The sequence below is a fragment of the Chelonoidis abingdonii genome, chromosome 1 (assembly GCF_003597395.2).
Source record: "Chelonoidis abingdonii isolate Lonesome George chromosome 1, CheloAbing_2.0, whole genome shotgun sequence".
Lineage (NCBI taxonomy): Eukaryota > Metazoa > Chordata > Testudines > Testudinidae > Chelonoidis > Chelonoidis abingdonii.
Window position 1 is genome coordinate 371,937,925 of NC_133769.1, and position 21,771 is coordinate 371,959,695.

Genomic DNA, 21,771 nt, shown 5'->3' on the forward strand with positions numbered 1-21,771 from the left:
CACCTCCCTCTTTCTGCCACTTCTAATGTGCGTCCCACCTAGGTGCCAGTTACAAGTGATCAATGGGTGGTTTTTTTCAATTGACTTCAGTGGCAATTGTAGGTGTAGCACTGGGAATCACTCCAGCTAACAGCTGATCTAGCTGGGCAAGAAACAGTGCACAACAATCTGATTATTAATCCAAGTTAAATGAAGTCCCTGGCCATTACCATCAAGCAACCTTCAGCTGCAAACTGCAACCAGCTCAGTATGAACACTGTAGTAGGAAGAGGGACCGAATCATAAGAGCTTGTATCAGAGGCTTGAGGTGAGGCCTGAGGCCTGAACTAAAGTAGTGGTCAAGCTTTACCGATTTTTCAGGAAGGTGGTACCTGCACACTTTGATACCAAGCACATTCCCCAAAGAGAACAGGAACATGTTCATTCATCTTAAGCACAAAGAGACACAACATGATCAATAGAGATATTTTCATCAACCAATATGTACAAGGTAATGGGAGGCCCCTGAATGCATCAATGTTGGTACCCTAATACATCTGAGGCTGGGACCTAGATATGTCAGGAGTGATACGTAACTTGTTTGTAGTGGTTATGTATCTCAGAGGGAGTGTCCTTGTCCAGCCTAGGGGGCCATGGAAAGTCCCGCCAATGACTGAGCTGTGTCCATTGTCATGAGCATACATGTGTTAGTGCCCCGGTAGAGTCTGTGGGATATTAGTACTGTGCTTTTTCAACAATAAACCTGGCCAGATGCCTTCACACCTTAACGGGTCTTGTGGTCTTATTGGGTAGTTCACTTGAGGTCTGTTGTTCCAGCTACCTGCACAGAGCTGGGATGACATACAGGAAAAACACTCACATGCAGCCAAACATCCATCAACATCTGACAGAAAATCACACACTTGTCTGGAGGGATTGGTGGGCAGCTGACAACTTCATAGGCAGGCCTGGAGGCTACTTGAATGATGCGGGTGCTTGTACAGCAGGACCTGCTCCCCTGTTCCCTTCTGCAGCCTTTGGAGGAATGTCATGGCAGCAGGCTTGCTACAAAGCTGCAGATCTATAGAAAAATGGGTACCTCACCTCCCATAGATGGGAGCGATATGGGAAGCTGAGGAAAGCTAAGGAATTCTGGGGTTATGTTTTCCATGCTAGTGGTCTCCAGAAGCTGCTCCAAAAGCAGCACAAGATCTGGAGCGAGGATATTCAAACTCTGCCCAGCAACCTCTCCCATCAGCTGTGTTGGTTTTGGCAGCGTTCTTGTTGGGGACACATTACTAGGGTGAAAGAGCAGCAAATTCGGAAGTGAGCATATCGAGGAATGCCACTACATGGCCAGTGATCACGTGGACTCCAGGAGCTTCGGTAGCACAACAAAGCAACCACTCATTCCCAGAGGAATGTAGCCTTCTTATAACAGAGTGCTTGACCTCTGCATTGCTCAGTCCATTCATGACATGGGGATGATGCTGCCTAGCAGCCTACCTAAAAAGTGTTAAGATGTGGTGACCAAAAGCACCATGCAGAGCATATATTAGACTCAGCATTCCTGTTCAGCTTCATTCCCAGGGCAATGGGTGACCTGTAGTTCCAGATAAGGTTTCGTGTACGTGTGTAAATAGAAAGATAATGGCAGGTCTGCTGTTCATCTCCCTCCCTGTGAGCCACCAAAGCCACCCCAGACTCTGCCGAGCATCCCTCCTTCCCAGCTAACATGGAGGCTTATCCTTCCGCCTCTCTCAACTGTTGTCCACCTAGTTTCAAAGCTGATCCCTTGCCCTGCCCCTGAGGTCAGGCTCAGGGCAAAGGGCTCCCAGCCCATCCCTATTGCAGGGACCCTGCCTGCTACAGGCCCCCAGCTGGGAGGAACAAAGTGGAGCTGAAAGCGAAGGAAATAAGCCACACAAGGGTCTCTGCCCTTAGAACTTTGTAACTGAGCTTTAGGGCCCACAAGCTGTATGAAGCACAACGTCGCCCACCTACAACACAACCTTGCTCCCAACCCTCAGCTGCTTTATACGGCTTCCTGGCTTCCCATTCTGCTCCTTGTTGGTTCCAGTGCTGCAACCCCACTGCACTCACTGAAGGCTCCTGGTCAGGCTACAGCAGCTCCTGTCCCAGCCCTGGAGCAGAGGGAGCCCAGCTGTGGTGGAGATGGGGGAGGGAGGTGGAGATGATATAGAGAGTGATGGGGAGGAGAGAGGGGTGGGGCAGAGCCTTAGGAGAAAAGGTGTAGAAGTGGGTGGGGCCTTGAAGGAAAATGGGAAGCAGGGGAAGGGCATATAGAATCATATTATATCAGGAATGGAAGGGACCGCAGCAGGTCATCTAGTCCAATCCCCTGCTCAAAGCAGGACCAATCCCCAGCTAAATCATCCCAGCCAGGGCTTTGTCAAGCCTGACCTTAAAAACCTCTAAGGAAGGAGATTCCACCACCTCCCTAGGTAACCCATTCCAGTGCTTCACCACCCTCCTAGTGAAATAGTTTTTCCTAATATCCAACCTAAACCTTCCCCACTGAAACTTGAGACCATTTCTCCTTGTTCTTTCATCAGGTACCACTGGGAACAGTCTAGATCCATCCTCTTTGGAACCCCCTTATATCGGGGGTCTAGTTACCAGAAATAAGAAGGGTGGCAACGTTATGAGTTAAAGAGTTTGTCAGGCTGACACAGCACAGTATGATCAGGAAAGGATTTAATGTCTCTTTGGTCAGCCAATGATGCAGAGAAGAGGACCCAGAACCCAATCACCAGCCAGCTCCCCATAAAGCTGAGCCTGTGAACCAGAGCACTAATAGAAAATTTTAGTCCCTTTCTGAACATTGAGCTGGAGGATCCTGCCCCGGATCTCTTTGGTCTTCATCCCATAGATGATAGGGTTTAGCATGGGGGGCACCAGTAGATACACATTGGCACTGAGAATGTAGAAATGCAGGGGCATATTCTGGCCAAACCGGGACGTAAGGGAGAAAAGGAGACATGGGATATAAAATGCCGAGATGGCACAGAGGTGAGAGGCACAGGTCCCAAACGTCTTAAGCTGGGCATCCTTTGTGGGGAGGCTGAAGATGGCCCTAAGGATCTGTATATAGGACACGGCGATAAAAATCACATCCAGACCAGTTACACAGAATACCACAAACAGCCCGTAATAACTACTGACATGGGTGTTGGCGCAGGCCAGCTTCACCACAGCCATGTGCTCGCAGTGCATGTGGGGGATGATGTTTGTTCTGCAATATGGCCATTGCCTTGCGAGGAGGAGATAGGGCAGTACGACCATGCCACCACGCAACATCACAGCCAGGCCGATCTTGGCCACCACCAGGTTTGTCAGGATGGTGAAATGTCTCAGGGGATGGCAGATGGCCACGTAGCGATCGAAAGCCATGGCCACGAAAATCTCAGATTCAGTCATGAAGAAGCAATGAATGAAATACAGTTGGGTGAGGCAGGCACTGAAATCGATCTGTCTGGAATTGAACCAGAAGATGCTCAGCATTTTGGGCAGGATGGACGTAGAGAGGACCAGGTCGGTGATGGCCAGCATGCAGAGGAAATAGTACATAGGTCAATGAAGGCTCAGTTCCTTCTTCTCGATGAACAGGATGGTGAAATTCCCCAAGATGGCTATGATGTACATGGTGCAGAAGGGAATGGAGATCCAGATATTAGCTGTTTCCAGGCCAGGAATTCCCAGCAGGATGAAGGTGGAGGGGTTGGTGAAGTCGGTTGTGTTGGAATCTGACATGGAGCAAGGGAGAAGGTATCCAACTCTGAGGCAGAACCGTGTCTCCTGCATGTAACATAAGTTTCTCTGACTTCTGTATGTGCTCAGGGTCTAGGGTTATGGTCACAGGAGAAATGCCTTGATGGAGAGACAATGTTCATACAAGACACTATATGCTCAACTGGAGGCTGTTCTCATGGGTGAAACAGATTGGTGGCTCTTCACACACTGAAATTTGACATTTTCATTATTGAGAAAAATGAATTATGAATAACAGATGCTCCTAATGCTAATTACATATTTTACGGTGCTCCATGCTTCAAATAATTCCTACACATTGTGATGTGGGAAACCTTAATAGGCACCAGCAGGAAACACGAGTGTCAATACTGATTATGCCTAATTGTTACTTAATGCAATGAGAGACAGGCTAGAGAGTCCATGCTGTAGGGAATTCCCCATTAACACTGTTGCTCAAAATCTGAGAGTGGAAAAAAAACCTTTTTCTAAGACGTGTGCCAGAGGACATAGGCACCGACTTCTTTTTGCGCCAGTTGGTGCTTGACCCCTCTCTGCCTCCGGCCCCACCCCGATTCCACTCCTGCCCACTCCCTTGCAACCCTGCCTTGCCCTCATTCAAACCTTTTCCCCAAAGTCCCCGCCCCAACTCCACCCTCTCCCGGGCCCTATTCTGGCTTCTTCCCCAATTCCCCTCCCCGGCCCCGCCTCTTCTCCGCTGCTGCCCTGAGTGTGCCATGTTCTTGCTCCTCGCCTCTCCACCCCAGAGCTTGGCCCACTGGGAGCTTGGTGGAGGAGTAGGGATGGGGCGTGCTGAGGGGGGATGCAGAGGTAGAGGTAGAGGAGGAGGTGAGGTGGGGTGGAGGGGCATGGGGAGGGGAGTCTGGCTGTCAGTGGGTGCAGAACACCCACTAATTTTTCCTTGGGGCTGCTCCAACCCCGGAGCACCCACGGAGTCGACACCTATTCCAGAGGAAACATCCCAGCCTAAACACACCTCAGGGAAAAGACCTGAGCATCATTGATGGCAGCTCCATGGAAACTCCTGCTCATTCACAGCAGTGAGCAAAGAAAGAAACTATCTGGATGCCTAAGAAATGAGATACGCTCAGTTTGGGTCATCCAGACTCTACTGCAAGGATATAACAGTTCTAAAAGGGATTTCTAAGACAGGGGTTGAAAATGTTGGAGGCTACCATGTGCAGACAGACTGAAAAGACTGAGAGTGTTTAGTTTAGGGAGGAGACAAACAAGGGGGCATATGATACAGGAGGGAAAAATAAAAAATTGAATTGATTACATTTAAATGGGCAGACAGAGAAGAGTTCCCTACCAATAATGTCTGTAGACAGTGACTGAAATGGGCTAATTCTCCAAACTTGAGGGAAATTACCAGGAAAAATGACAGGGAGGAAAAATGTAGACAGCAAAATGGGAATGAAACTTGGAAGTTCATTGGCAATAGTGCATTAGATTGCTAAGAAGCTACAATTCCACAGTCAATGTAGGAGAACAACTTTGACTAAAAACCCTGTTTAGTGGCAGAGGGAAGTCAGCAATTAGTGGGAGGAAACAAATGGAGGGGGAGGGAATGCATATAGCAAGCCATACAAATTGAAAGTTATAAAAATTGATAGAGAATGTTAAAAACATAAAGGAAAACTCCATGCTAGGCAGGACTAAGGATCAGAATAGGAGGTTATTAAGTTTTTTAAGAACAAAAGAAATCCTAGAAAAGGTTTCGGCCATTTCCTAGAGGGAGAAAAGCATCTCGTTAATATTGCAAAAAAGATAGATTTGTTCGATAAATATTTTTGTTCCGCACTAGAAAAGAAGCAGTATGGGGCACTCAAACAACACGAGGTGATGAAACACTTTCAAGTTCATTAGCAGTAAAGGAGGATGTTAAACACCATCTATAATAGAACCATAGGGTTACAAACAGCAGAGTTACGAACTCACCAAGAAACCACACATCTCATTCAGAACTAGAATTACACAATCAGGCGGCAGGAGAGACCAAAAAAAAAAAAAAAAGGCAAATACAGGGTAGTTCTGTGTTATACGTAGACTTTTAAAAAATAAAGGGTAAGTTTAAAAAAAAGGGATTAGACAAGTTTCGGAAACAATGGAACACTGATATGAAATTCCTTTAAAAATAGCCTAGGAATATAATTAATGCCAGTCAACAACATGGTTAATGTAAGGCACTTCTTGTCACATAAACCCAATTTCCTCCTTCAATAAGTGAACGCGTTTGGATGATCAAGGGAACAGTGCAGATGCAATAGACTTCAATTTCTCTGAGACATTTCAATGAGTAGGATAAATATTCAGATAAAAAAACTGAACACTGTACAATATCATACTTACCTAAAACTAACTAAAAACTGGTTAACTACCAGCAGCTGTCAATGGGCCATTGTCAATGAATGGAGGTGTTTCCAGCTGGGTTCTGCAGGGATCAGTTCTAGGCCTGATGCTATTCAATATTTTCATCAATGATCTAGAAGCAAATAAAATATCACTGCAAATAAAATTTGCAGATGACCCAAAGATTGGCAGAGAGCATACAATGATGAGGCCAGGACAGGCACACCGATTGATGTGGAGTGTTTAGTGAGCTGAGCAAAATATTTTAATATAGTTAAATGCAAAGTTATCCTTATGGAAGAGGGAAGCAGGCCAAACCCACAGGCTCGGTCACTGTATCGTGGAACACAGGGACCCTGAAAAGGATTTAGGGGTCATTGTGTAGAACCAACTCATTGTGAGCTCTCAGTGCGATGCTCTGCCCAAAAGGACTGATGAGATCCTCGGATGCAAAGGAGTGTTCAGTTGCAACAGGGGAAGGATTTTCCCACTGCACATGGCAGTGGTGAAACTAACTGTGTGCAGTCCCAGGATCCACATTTCAAAAAGGATCTTGAAAAATTGTAGCGGGTGCAGAAAAGAGCCACAAAAATGTTTGGAGGCTGGAGAAAATGCTGAACAGTGAGAGACTTAAAAGAGCTTCATTTATTTAATTTAAATACTAATATTGGGCTTTGTAATCTAGTGGAGAAAGGCAGAGCAGGGCCCAGGGGCTGGAAGCTGAATCCAGACAAATTCCAGTTGGAAATAAGGGCCAAATAGTTAGCACAGAAGGTGATTAGCCATTGGAACACACTTAGGGTGACCAGACAGCAAGTGGGAAAAATTGGGACAGGGGGTGGTGGGTAATAGGAGCCTATATAAGAAAAAAAACCCAAAATTGGGACTATCCCTATAAAATCGGGACATCTGGTCACCCTAAACACACTGCAAAGGGAAGTGGTGGATTCTCCAGCTCCCCATGCCTGCAGATCCAGACTGGATGCTTTTCTGTAAGATCTGATTACTGGCTTGTCCACATTAAAATGCTACAGCGACGCTGCCATAGCACTTATGTGTAAACACTACTGACACTGATGGCAGGGATTCCTCCTTCAGTATAGGTAATTCGCCTCCCTGAACTCATTCTGTCTACACTGTGGTTGGGTTAATATAGCTACATCTCTCAGGAATGTAGATTTTTTTTTTTTTTACTATTTCAAAAGATGTAAAACAATTTTCTGTTGCATTAGCAGAGGCAGAGCATGCGAGTCACAGAAGGTGATGCTACTTCTCTATTCAGCACTGGTTAGGGTTCAGCTGGAGTACTGTGCACAGTTTTGGTTATAAATATATAGAAAGGATGTTGAGAAACTGCAAAGGATCCAGAGGCGAGAGACAAAGATGATCAAAGGGATAAAATGCAAGCCGTAGTATCAGAGGCTGATATTTAGTTTGGAAAAAGGAGACTGAGGGGGGATATGACAACAATCTTCAAATACTTGAGAAAAGTTCTTCTATCTTGCCACTGAGCACAGGACAAAAGGTTCAAAATCCAGCAGAGCAGATTTAGATGAAATCTCGCAGAAATCTTCCCAACTGTAAGAACAGGAGGCCTGTAGAAGCTTCTTCAGTAGAGGCTGGATAGCCATCTGTCTGTGATGGTTCAGAAGCAACAGATCCTGCATCTTCACAGAAGGTTATACTGGCTGATGTTTGTCATCCGTTTTCACCCTGTGGCTCTGTGAGTCTATGATGTAAAATCCTAGTGTAGACCAGGCCTTAGTCACACACAAGTCATTGGGCTCAATTCAGAGGTGACTGGAGGAAATTTAATGGCCTCTATTTTATAGGAGGTCAGACTAGATGATACAATGGCCCTTCTGACCTTGAAACCTATGAATCTATTGATAACGAAAGTACATCAGGCTTTTATATTTACTCTTTCTCACAACGCATGAACAAGGGAACATTCAATTATATTAAAACTCTGAACATATAACACCGATAAAAGAAAATTGTTTACGTAATGCATATTTGGCCAGTGGAACTCCTTGCGACAGACATTATTGGAACAAAGAGGTTACCTGAATGGGATACACAAAAGGATTGGCCATTTTAGATGGTACTGGTAGCACCCCTATTAGTTACGGGTGTCTGACACCTTGCATTAGAAGAGCTCATTTTCTGATGCTTATAAATTTGCCAAACTTTAAGTGTTAGAATTGAAATTTCCTGCAATGGGTGTCTCCTTCTGGCTAAATTGTTTTTTGAAAGTTTGATATATAACAGTTCAACTGACTTCTTGAATGAAGCTAGGAGAGAAGGTGACTTGCCCATGTTTAAAAAAAAATCATAATTATTCTAGTTAGGAGCCCTAGCACCTCCATGGTTTCCAGCAGATAAAAGCAAGTTAACACTCCCCCATTCCTCCCTCTCGACGTCCCCTTCCCCCCCTGGTTAACAGCCAAAGCTCTGAAATGGAAGAAGAAGGGGTGACGGTGTCTATGCATTAACACACAGCTGGCTCTTGAGATCCTTAAACAGTTCTTACTCCAAGGGGACCTTTGCCTCAGCAAACTATGGGCCACTGAAATGCAGCCACCATGGGGTTGGAGACCATCAGCCAGGAGGGCACGAAACAGTGGGAAATTTTGGCCCATAATATTGGAGCAACCTCATCATCAGGAGGAAGCACTCTGGCTGTTCAGAGTGGAAAGGTTCACAGACCTATTCTCTACCCCATCATGCCCACATTGCATTGGGTTTGTTGAGCAAGGGAGCTCCTCAGGAAGAGATGGGTACCTGTGAATTCTGAGAGAGAAGTGTCTTCCCTGGGAATTCACCTTAGATATCTCTATCCCACACTTTACTCATCCCAGCATTTGCAGCAGCATCCCATGGCAAGTGCCAATACAGAAGTGTGCACCATTGATAATATTGCTCTGTGAAATCCTAGTGGGATTTGCTCAGCCTCTAGGGGAGAAGCAGCATCTTGATGTAAACAGACTGGAGACAAACCTGTCTGCACTTCTGTGCCCTTTATCCAGCGATAGGAGTAAACAGTAATTAAGGGACCTTCCCAAAGGGAAAGAGGAACTCTTGGGCTCCCTGCTAAGTCAGTGAAGAACCACCTGCTCTGTGTATTTAAAAATTGTACCTAATTAGGAAGAAAATGAGGATAATGCCTAGACCACTATAGGGCCTGATATCCTGGAAATGCCCAGAATGGATCGGTAGATAGTCTACAGATCTGCAGACAGATGACTGAGGAGACACACGAACACTTTCCGCAGGCACAAAGGGCGATCTCTTTGGGTTCAGAGATCAATAATTCTCATCAGTAACTAGCATCATACTGGGCAACACCTTTCACTGAAGGATCTTGAAAACACCTAGCTAAGTAAAGTCACTATGAACATATCCCCATTATGCAGATAGGTAAACTGAGGTATGGGGATATGTGATTTAGGCAAGATCATACAGAGAATGTCAGACAGATCCAAGGAGTCCTCACTTCCCTGCTCATATTGACGTTTCTCTGTTAGTAACTGAGATCATGACAAGAAGGAGGTGGACTAACAATCCAGCAGGGCCTGTTCATTGGTTGGGACCTGGAACTGGGGTACTGCTGAGCCCTCTGGGTTACCAATCTGGGTCCCCTCTCACAGTCTGAGGCTTTTCCAAGCTGCAATCCTCTCCAGGTTATACACTTACATAGTCGTATGGAAACAGGAACAGAGTCAGCTGCAGTTACATGAAAACTTTCACTAGCCACTCATGGACCAACTAGCTCCAGCTAGTTCTCCCAAAGTTCCCCAGCCTAGGACCCCAGAACTATATTGTCTTGCCCTGGTCAGAAGCCTGATCAGTGTAAATTTGTTACCCAGTCTATCCCTCCTCGGTGTGAAAAGTAGAGTGCACCAGCCCCTGCTCCTAAGCATAATTCCCTTTTGCATTTCAGAGAACACACAGGCATAGTTAAAAAAATTAACAAATAAAAATAAAAATAAATCAAACAGATTCATTAAGTATGAAAGGTAGATAGTTACTGATTATAATGAATAGCGTACAGATGACAGCTGTCGATTGATCAAAGTAAACTCACATGATTAACTGAAAAAAATAATTGTGATTAATCATATTTTATCGCACTTTTCAACAGTAGAATATCAATTGAAATTTATTAACTATTTTGGGATGTTTTTTCTACATTTGCAGCTAAGAATGCAAAGCACTTCCTTTATATTATTATTTTTATTTAAAATATTTGCACTGTAAAATAATAAAATCCAAGTACCGTAATGCAGTCTCTTTATCATGAAAGTGCAAAACTTTAGCACCTACAAGTCCACTCAGTCCTATTTCTTGTTCAGACAATCACTAAGGCAAATAAGTTTATTTACATTTTTCAGGAATAAGGCTGCCTGCTTCTTATTGGCATCAGATGAAAGTGAGAACAGGTGTTTGTGTGACACTTTTTAAGCCATCATTTCAAGGTATTTACATGCCAGATATCCTAAGTTCATATGCCCCTTCAGGCTTTGGCCACCATTTCAGAGGATATGATTCCATGCTGATAATGTTCATTTAAAAAAATGAACATGAGGGAGAATTGTATGTCTGCTGCTCTGTTTTTCCCTGCATTCTGCCATATATTCATGTTATAGCCGTCTCGGATGATGACCCAGCACGTGTTCCCCCTTTTAAGAACACTTTCATCAGAATTTGACAAAACCCAAAGAAGGTGCCAGAATGTTGTTTGTGGCACAGACTGTGATACCTCCCCCCTTCATTTACTGTAGGTGTGTTAGTCGCTGACTAAGGTGGTGGCAGTATGACCAAGTATTAGAATTACTTAGAAATATTTTAGTGTTATCCACAGATGTTCTTAAAAAGTTCTCTGTACCTCTCAACATTTTGTAGATCAGCCTAGTGATCTCAAAAGCCAGCAAGTGCCTTCTCTGGGTTGCTAGAAAACTTCTCTTTGTATCTGGGCAGCATTGTTAATCTTTGTGCTTTTCCTATTGGTGATAGCTCAACACAGATATTCTCAAATTCCATGCAGAGGTGTGCCTCAGTTTGTCCTTCTACACAGAAGACCAGGTGTATAATTTCCCTGCTATGAAAAGCTTTGAGCCTTTCTGCATGTGTTAGCTGAGAAGCAGTACCTCCATAGGAATATCTTTCATCAACAGTAGGGATTTCCAAATATTTGTATTATTTCACGCCTTCTGCTTGGATAGTCCGGTTTGTTCAATATCAATTATGTCTTTCAACTCCTTCCCGAACCTTAACGTGTTGATTTACTGTTTTTCCTTCTCTCCTAGTGTCTCCTTCAGTATGAGATCTCAGTGTAAAGTCATCTTTGGTGTCTTGGTGTGCCAGGGTCTGGTGAGGTAAGGATGTAAGGGGACTTTGCACTTTAGCTAGCCCTCTGTGGAGCTGCTTTCAAATCCCAGGATTATGTCCCTCCAAAAATTTACTCCCCACCCCTCTGCAGTGGTTTCCCTGTGATCCCCACTCCCAGCATTTGGACTTTTCCCATCCCCCTTTCCTCAAGGGTTGTGATCTGTGCTCTCTGGGCTAAGAGCTATGTCTTTTCTCAGCAGCCCTGTCAGGGCTGCTATCTGTGTATTCCCAAATCAGGGAATTTCCTCCTTCCCTCCTTCAGGTGGGTCATTAACATTTTCACAAACAACCATTTCTTCCACAGGATCTCGAAGAGACAGAGTTAGTTTTCAAAAACACATCAGAAACTAAGTCCTGAAAAATTGGGACCTGGATTGGGGTGCCCTCCGTCACCCCTCTTTATACCCCAGAGAGGTCAGTTGTGTGACTGCCACCTGCCAGCATGTCAGTTAAACCTTTGGCTTTGAAAACCTGAACAATAGGTTGGGTGGCTGAGTGCAAATCTGCTGAACCAGCCATTCTTTCCTGGACATTCTCCCCCATGTGACCAGTGAGGATACTTTCTTGTACCCCATCTAGTCTTTCCCCAGTTTCCTTCTCTGGGGCCCCCTCTGTGCTTTCCATCCTGGGAGCTATCCCCTGCTCAGCTGTGAAAGACTGACATCCAACAGCTTGGATACCTGTCTCACTTGCATATGCTACAGCCCCACCTTTCCTCAGTGGTGTTCCCTCCTGCTGCGGTGTTATAGTAAACCTCACCCACTTTCTCAGTGGTCCCTACGACTCCATCCCCCTTCGCTGGGCTCCGCTCCAGGACACAGCTTCCTGTTCTCCCTAGCATTGGGTTTGCCCCTTGCTAAGATGCAATCCGGACTTTTTTGTCCCTGACAGACAATACAAACTCCTTCCTCACAAACTCCTTCCTCATTGAGGAGACTCTGTCTTCACCTCTAGGTCTCAACCACGCCCAGCCCTCGAAGCATCAAAGTTTCCCCTGCTGCAGACGAATCAAGGAGACTTTTTCCCATTCCCTCAGCAGTTCCTAGGACTTTCCCCTTTCACTCTGAGGTCCCTGCAGAACGCTCTTTCTTGCTTCAGGATGCAGGACACAACTATTCCCATTTGTAGACTTTGCGGGAGGTGAGAATCAGTGGAGTCAGAGGGTTCTGGTTCTGCTTTTCCAGCAAGTCCAATTGGTATTACTGCTCTCCATCCTCTTCCTCAATGTCTTCTTGTTTCTGTTCCATAACCATTCTGTGCTCTGCCTGCATTCTGGAAACCTCTGTCTGCTTTAGCTCCAAAATTCTTCTATGTTCTTGTTTTATTTTTCTACAGTCTGCAATGTGAACAGCTCCAATTTCATAATTGTTACACTGTTTTCACTCATTGTGTTGCTTTGCTGCTGTACTTCCCTTTCCTAAAATAAGCAAACAGAAAATAATACACTAGTAACCACTTTGACTGATCTCCAGCTGCCACACTTAACCTCTCACTTAAATTCTCCACACCAGCGTATAAAGTGCAAATCTCAATCAGAACAAGCTGTGCATTTCACTCTGCTTGCAGCACTACTGTGATGGTCTGCCCCAGGTGCAACCTGGAACTGGGGAACTGATCCCCCTGGCATACCAATCTGGGCGCCCCTCACACTGTGAGCCTGTGACAAGCTGCAGCCCCCTTCAGGTCCTGCACTCACACAAACATTCAAAGACAGGGACACACCTATCTGAGTTACAGAAATGCTTTTGCCAGCCATGCATGAACAAAGCACATTGTTTTTGGTAAACAAATATGAAACGGATTAGAAACAGAAAGATAAATTTAAGTGATTATAAGTAATAACTGTACAGATCAAAGTAGATTACCTAGAAAATAAAACAAAATCAAAATCTGAGTTCTATAAGTTAGATAGGATTTGAATCAAGCAGTGTCTCCCTCTGACAGTATAAACAGTTCACCAAGTTCATTTCTCTTTTCCAGCCTAGGACCACCTCCCCAGTAAAACTCTTTTTATCCTGTAGACATGTTTTCAGATATTCTGTTGTGGGAGGAGCAAGACCAAATGGTGATGATACTTCTCTCTTTTTTAGTTTCTACAATGTGAGGGAAAACTTCATTTTTCCAAGCAAAAGCCCCCAGCACGGTTAGTGTAAAAGTGTAGGCACAAGATGGAGTCCAGTGTCACATGACCTGGCCACATGCCCCTACATGATACTATGAGTCATAGCAGGGACTATAATGCTCATTCTGGTGAGAACATCCCCAGGAAAGTCCATCAGAGGAGGATACATTTCTTCCATGGCCCATTGTGCTCATTGATGAGCCATGAACTTTAATAGCCAACTCACAGTTTGCTGCCTAGACTGGATATAAACTACCTTCTTGTAGTTGTCACAGGAGCAAACACATTTGAAATACAGGTATGCAGCCAATATTCATAACTTTAGATACAAAAATGACACATGCATACAAATAGGATAATCATAGTCAGCAAACCAGGATTTTTCTACAGACACCTCACATGATATATTTTGTAGAAGATTTGTTGCAATTATATAACTGGTGAACATGGGAATACCAGGGTGTTGCTTTGGGGTACAGCGTGTCACAGTAATATAGCTTCCAAACTAGAGCTTTCTAAGATCTACATTTGTGTTTTAATATAAATGATACATCCATGTCCTGAAAAGACTACTGTACATTCTGGTCTGCATCACAGGAGGAAAGCAGAGGAAAGGAAAATGAAAGAGTGTATTCCCCACTACATAGCACACAAGCAATACGTTACCCTCTGAAAATGTCCTTCCCATTTCCCTTGTTCAGCGAACATCACCTGCATTTTCTGTTTGCCAGACCTCAGCCTCACACACATTACTGGATCAACAGACCATTTGCCAGAGTATCTAGGGAGCCATTTGTCCCGTCAGTCACCATCAACATCTTCATGGCAAATCCCAAAGGAACGTAGCCTCCTTGCAAACTGAGCGCTGCCCGGGTTGGTCTCTGGGAAGGTGATTAAGGGGATCTGGTTGTATATTTGTGCAGTGGCAGTCTTGTCATGCCACCGAACTTCCCTTGCCCACGTATCACGAGCCATGTGGTGGACTTCCTTGGCAGGCCCAATTTAGAATTTCTTGGTCTTTCCCTCTAATAATGTGTCCTCAGTATGAAAGCTGCCAAAACCTACACAGCCCTGATGGGGGCAGTTGCTGGCTTCAGCTTCAAATATCCTCAATCCTGATCTTGTGCTGCCCCTTTATATGGAGCAGCTACTAGGGACCACGATCATTGAAAATATCAGCCTGGAATTCCTCAGCCTTCCTCAGCCCTCTCCCCCATTCTCTGTCCTCCACGGGAGCTGGGGTAACCATTGTTCCATAGATCTACTGCTGTGCAGCAAGCCTGCTGCCACGACATCCCCACGAAGGCTGCGGAAGGGAACAGGGCAGCAGCTGTTGCTGTACGAGAGCCCGCATCTTTCGAGTAGCCTCCAGCCCTGTCTATGCAGCTGCCACCTGCCCAGCAATCCTTCCAGACAGGTTAATACAGAGCTGGTGGCAGTTTGCACTCAGCAGGTTGCTTAATGGTAATAGGCAGGGAATTAGTTTTACCTGAATTTATACAAAGACTAATGTGCACTGCATCGTGCTCAGCTAGATCAGCTCCAGATGCAGTGATTCACAGCACTACACCTGCAATTCCACTGAAGTTCAGGGAATAATGGCGCCTTCAGCATTTGTAACAGGCACCTAGCATGGGATGCACATCAGAAGTGACAAAGAGAGAGGGAGACTTGGGGGGGGGAGTTACAAAGGAAAGGGAGAGATGGAGGAAAATGCAGAGAGGAAGTGTTGAGATGGAATCCACTAGAACAGGGATTTCCTGCCTCTTCCATTCTGGGGAGGACTTTCCAATGGAGAGAAAAAAACCCTCCCTCGCCCCAAGCTGGCACTGTCTGGTTCAGGAAACATTTCCTCAGGGAGCCTGGCTGGATCTGTCCGGGAATGAGAACAATCAGGTAAACCCTGAGGGCAGGGGAGCCACGTCTGAGTGGAGAGAACATCTTGTGGACACCTCCGCACCCAGTCCTACTCCCCTTCCACACACAGTCCCCTAACATCCATGTAGCAGCTCCAGGTTTGCTGTCATGGCCCTGCTCAAGCTCCAACTGCTGGACCCTCAATGAATGACTTTGTCTTCGTTCCACATGCTGAATCCCTGTGTGTTTTAAGATTTCCTGAGTCCGAGCAATGTTGAGGCCCTGCCTCTGGCTCTGGGTTTCCAGGCCCACTCTCAGGGTGCAGCTTCCATTCTAGTGCCTCCCTCTGGGAGTCGAGATCTGTGTGCCAAACAGCAAGGCCCTGAGACTAGCTTTGGCCCATCTCCCGTAAACTCTACAGTTGGTTCAGCGCACTCTTCCCAAAACTCCCCCTTGGGCACATACTGTGTCCAGTTTCTGTCCTTTGGGGCACATGGTCCTTAAAGCAAACAGACTTGCAAACGGGGCTCGCAAAAGGAGTTGCTAAAACTATTCTTCTAATTTGGACAGACCAAGAGATATGAGATCTAGGAAAAGACAATGCAACACCTGCCTACAATTTCCTGCCTCTCTGTTCCCACCGCCCTGGAGCATTCTGTGGGATTTGGTCACAGCCCTCTTGAATGTCCAGGGTCAAACTCCATCAAGTCATGATTTCAACTCTAGCTGGAGTCGGTCTCTGCTGCAGCCAGAGCCCTGTAACCAAAGAGTCCCCTCTGCTGCCCTTGTGCCTCTCTCCTGCCACAGCTTCTTCTGACTCATCCAGTCTCTGTATTTTTGAAAGACTGGACCAACCGTTCTTCTCTCTATTCCCTCCTCTGGAGAGGTTCCATGGGGGGGTGGGATAGCTCAGTGGTTTGAGCATTGGCCTGCTAAACCCAAGGTTGTGAGTTCAGTTCTTGAGGGAGCCATTTAGGGATCTGGGGCAACTTCAGTACTTGGTCTTGGTTGTGAAGGCAGGAGACTGGATTTGATGAGCTTTCAAGGTCCCTTCCAGCTCTATGAGATAGGTATATCTCCATAGAGAAGCAGAAGAAAGCTGGTTGTATTTGAAATGCAGTTACTCCTTTGTTTTGTTCAGGCAATTCTCTATATGCTCTGAGTGTCTTTAATGACCAATCTATTTGTTGACAGATGCCTCCACCCCAGCTTCCTGCCCTTTAGCACAAGGAGTATGAGCAAAGAATACAGTAAAAGCCAAAAGACATAAGGGTACAGATGGTTCATATAATCAAATGTGAGTTATTAGTTATGACACAGGATCAGAAAAGTTTATGCAACTAACAGGCTAATTGACCCAAACTGATATTCCATATTAGGAGAGATTAAAATGACTGGGGCTTTTCTGTTTTGATAAGAGATGACTAAGGAGGATATGAGAGTGTAAATAAAATCGTGAGTGGTTTGGAAAAATTCAATAAGAAAATGATATTTACTCCTTCAAATAACACAGAAACTAGGGGTCAGCCAATGAAATTAGTAGGCAGCAGATTTAAAACAAACCAAAGGAAAGATTTCTTCACAGTTGACCTGTGGAACACTTTTCCAGGTGATGTTGTGAAGGCCAAAGCTATAACAGGGCTCCAATAAGAACTAGGTAAGTTAATGAAAGGTAGGTCCAAAAATAGTTATTAGCAGGGAGCCAAGGCCATGTTCTGTGTGTCCCTTGCCTCTGTTTGCCAGAAGCTGAGACCATGCAATGGGGGATGGATCACTCAGAATTTTCCAGTTCTGTTCATTCCCTTTGAAGCATCTGGTATTGGGCACTGGTGTGAGATAGTATATGGGGCTAGATAGACCACTTGTTTTACCCAGTATCTGATGTTATATAGACCCCAGATGTATCTTCCCCCCTGCCTTAACTTACTGTACTCCCCTCCCAGAGCTGAGAGAGAACCCAGGAGGCCTGATGGAGTCTCTCTCTCTGTGCAGAGTTAGTAACAAAGTAAGAATAAACATTAAATTTTTAAACTTAACCACTGCCCTTAAGTGACTAGCCCAAAATATGTCAGAACATGTTAATATTAGAGCAGAGTAAGTGGATTATTAATATAATTTTATTACTTGAATATAGGAATGGGATACATTATTCCTGTCAGCTAATTGCTACGTTGTCTGTTAAAAACGTAAGCTTTCAAGAGCCTAATTGGCCCTTGGAAGTGCCAATACATCAAGGTGGGTGGGAGGTCATAATGGTCCAGTGAATGATAGGAGGAGGGGAGAAGAGGATTGCGCAACAGAAGTGGGACCTTGAAGAAAGAAGTGGGCAGGACCTCAGGGATCCAATTACCAGAAATTAGAAAGGAGGCAACCCTATGAGTTAATGAGTTCTATACAGACTGATTCCCCAGTCTGTCACACTGACACAGCACAGCAAGGCCAGGAAAGGATTAATGTCACTTTGACTGTCCAGTAGGTGATTCAGGGAAGAGAGCCCAGCACCACATCGCTAGTGAAGGGTATGGTTGTGTTTATTTTAGATAAAATGTGGTTCACAGGGTGCTTATGCATAAGGAAGCAGGCTGTGGCTCACCAGCCTAGGAACATTCTGGAGAAGGCCACGGGGAGGGGTGTGAGCTCAGCATGTGGACTGGAGCACTATAAGCATGTGATAAACAAACCCATATATGTGTTTGTTTAACTCTGATTGGTTAGAAGTTCATATTATGTAAGTTGTTATATAACTTGTTATATAAGCACCATGTGCTATAAAGTAGCAAGGGGAGGGGCTCCTTGCTGGAGGGACTCTGCCTGATTCTTGGTACCAGGGGCTCTCTTTTGTGCACATGTTGAATAAAACTTTATTGAATTGAATTGAATCGCATTGGATCGAAGTCCCCTGATTTCTACCCAGCATCAGACTCACTGGGAACCCCCAAATCCCAACAATAGCAAGCTCTGCTAGATGTGAGAGCCAGAGAACCAGGAGAAAGTATTAGGTGCCTTTTCGAGTAATGAGCCAGAGCAGCTTGTCACGGATCTGTTTGGTCCTCATCCCATAGATGATGGGGTTTAGCATGGGGGGCACAAGGAGGTACATGGTGGCAATGAGAATGTGTAAATGCAGAGGCACATTGTGGCCAAAATGGTGCAGGAGGGAGGAGAAAAGAGTTGGAATGTAAAATGTTAAGATGGCACACAGGTGAGAGCAGCAGGTCCCAAAAGTCTTGAGCCGGGCATTCTTTGTGGGGAGGCTGAAGATGGCCCTGAGGATCTGGGTATAGGACATAGAGATAAAAAACACATCCAGACCAATCACAAAGAATGCAATAGAGAGGCTGTAGTAACTGCTGATGCGGATGTCGGTGCAGGCTAGCTTCACCACGGCAATGTGCTCACAGTACGAGTGGGGGATGACGTTGGTTCTGCAATATGGCCACTGCCTTGCCAGTAAGGGATAGGGCAGTATGAGCATGATGCCGCGCAGCACCACGGACAGACCAATCTTGGCCACCACGGGGTTTGTCAGGGTGATGGAATGTCTCAGGGGATGGCAGATGGCCACATAGCGATCAAAAGCCATGGCCACGAAAATCCCAGATTCCATCGCTGAGAAGCAGTAAATGAAGTACAGCTGGATGAGGCAAGCACTGAAATCTATCTCTCTCGAATTGAACCAGAAGATTGCCAGCATTTTAGGCAGGATGGATGTGGACAGGACGAGGTCAGTGACAGCCAGCATGCAGAGGAAAGAGTTCATGGGCCCGTGGAGACTCGGTTCCCTCTTCACAATGAACAGGATGATGAAGTTTCCCAAGACAGCTATGATGTACATAGCACAGAAGGGAATGGAGATCCAGATGTGCGCTCTCTCCAGGCCAGGAATGCCCATCAGGATGAAGGTGGAGGGGTTGGTGAAGTTGATTATATTGGAATCTAACATGGAATAGAGGAGAAGGTGTCCAACTCTGAGACAGAACTGTGTCTCCTGGATGTACCTTATGTTCCCACAACTTCCTGTTTTTGTCCAGGCCTAGGGTGATGATCACAGTACAAATGCCTAGAAGGAAAGACATTGTTAATATGAAACACTATATGCACTACTGGGGGATATTCTCATGGGTGAAGCAAATTGGTTGATCTTCACACATTGAAAAATGACATTTTCGTTATTCAGAGATAAGAATTATGGAGAACTGACCCTACTAATGTCAATTGCATATTTTATGGTGCTCTGTGCTTCAATAATTCCTACATGTCATGGTGTGGGAAACCATAACAGACAACTGCGGGAAACATCAGTGTAGATACTGGTTATTCGTCATTGTTCCTTAGACCTTTTCTACACTGCCAAGTTTTTTTCGCCCAAAGGCAGCTGTTGGTGAAAAAAAAACAGTGGAGGTCTGCACTCTGCAAAGCCACTTTTGATGATGGAACTCATCAGTTTCAGTCACACAATAAAACTATCTTGATGAGAGTTGTAAGGCTTTTTACACAAAAGTTTTGTCACTGAAGTGCCAGTGTAGACACTTGCAATTGATTTTATCACAGCAATAGGCCTTCGGAAGATGTCCCACAATGCACATCCTCACCAGTCTGGTCAGAAGTTTGAACTCTGCTTGCATGCATCCAGGTAAACACCTTCCACTCTTCCCCTTATAAATGCCCAGGAATTTTGAAATTCCTCTTCCTGTTTGCTTGATGTAGAGTAACCATGTTATACTCTTGGCCTTCACAACATCCTCTGGCAAGGAGTTCCACAGGTTGACTGTGCATTGTATGAAGAAATACTTACATTTATTTGTTTTAAACCTGATGTTTATTAATTTCATTTGGTAATCCCTAGTTAGAGCAACCAGACTGCAAATGTGAAAAATTGGATTGGATGGGGGGTAATAGGACCCTATATAAGAAAAAAGACCCAAAAACCGGGACTGTCCCTATAAAATTGGGACATCTGGTCACCCTATCCCTAGTTCTTTTGTTATGAGAAGGAATAAACACCATTTCCTTTCCTGCTTTCTCTACACCAGTCATGGTTTTATGGCCTCAATCATATCTGCCCTTAACTGTCACTTTTCCATGCTGAAAAGTCCCAGTCTTACTAATCGCTCTTCATAAGGGAACCATTCTGTACCCTAATCATTTGTGTTGCCTTTTTCTGAATCTCTTCCAATTCCAGTCTAACTTTTTTGAGATGGGGTGATTACATCTGCACCCAGTATTCAAGTTGTGAGCATACCATGGATATATACAGAGGCAATATGATATTTTCTCCCCTATTATCTATCCCTTTCTTCATTATTCCAAACATTCTGTTTGCTTTTTTGACTGTCGCTGCACATTGAGTGGAGAACTATCCACAATGATGGTGAGTTCTCCTTCTTAAGTGGTAACAGCTAATTTAGACCCCATCATTTTATACATAGAGTTGGGAATCTGCTTTCCACTGAGCATTACTTTGCATTTATCAACATTAAATGTCAAATGCTATTTTGTTGCCCAGACACCCAGTTTTGAGAGATCATTTAGGAGCTCTTCACACTCTGCTTGGGTCTTAACTATCTTTAGTAATTTTGTATCATTTGAAAATTTTGCCACCTCACTGTTTACACCTGTTTCCAGATCATTTATGAACATGCTGACTAGGACTCGTCCCAGAACAGATACCTGGGCAACACCACTATTTACCTCTCTCCATTCTGAAAACTGACCATTTATACCTACCCTTTGTTTCCCATCTTTTAACAGTTACCAGTCAATGAGAGCACCTTCCCTTTTATCCCATGACAGCTTACGTTGCTTAAGAGCCTTTGGTGAGGGACTTGTCAGAGGCTTACTGAAAACCTAAGTACACTATGTCCACTGGATCCCTTTGTCCACTTGCTTGTTGACCCCCTCAAAGAATTCTACTAGATTGGAGAGGCATGATTTCCCTTTACTGAAACCATGTTGACTCTTCCTCAAAAATTATATCCATCTATATGTCTGACAATATTGTTCTTTATTACAGTTTCAACCGGTTTGCCTGGTACTGAAGTCAGGCCTACAGTCCTGTAATTCCTGGGATCACCTCTGGAGCCCTTTTTAAAAATTGGTGTCAAATTATCTATTCTCCAGCTCCAGTCATTTTGTACAGAAGCTGATTCAAATGATCGGTTGCAGACTACAGTTAATACTTCTGCAAGTTCACATTTGAGTTCCTTCAAAACTCTTGGGTGAATCCCATCTGGGCCTGGTGTCTTATTGCTGTTCAATTTATCAATTTGTTCCAAAAC

General features: G+C 44.8%; 1 protein-coding gene and 1 pseudogene across 1 annotated transcript; both read right to left on the reverse strand.

Moving 5' to 3' along the window:
• Nucleotides 1–2,712: 2,712 nt before the first annotated feature.
• On the reverse strand, nucleotides 2,713–3,804 carry LOC116830772 (olfactory receptor 52R1-like; annotated as a pseudogene).
• Nucleotides 3,805–18,488: 14,684 nt separating this feature from the next.
• Nucleotides 18,489–19,436, reverse strand: LOC116830771 (olfactory receptor 52M1-like). Its single transcript, XM_032790418.2, has one exon. The coding sequence runs from the start codon at nucleotides 19,434–19,436 to the stop codon at nucleotides 18,489–18,491; it is 948 nt and encodes a 315-aa protein (XP_032646309.1).
• Nucleotides 19,437–21,771: the final 2,335 nt, after the last annotated feature.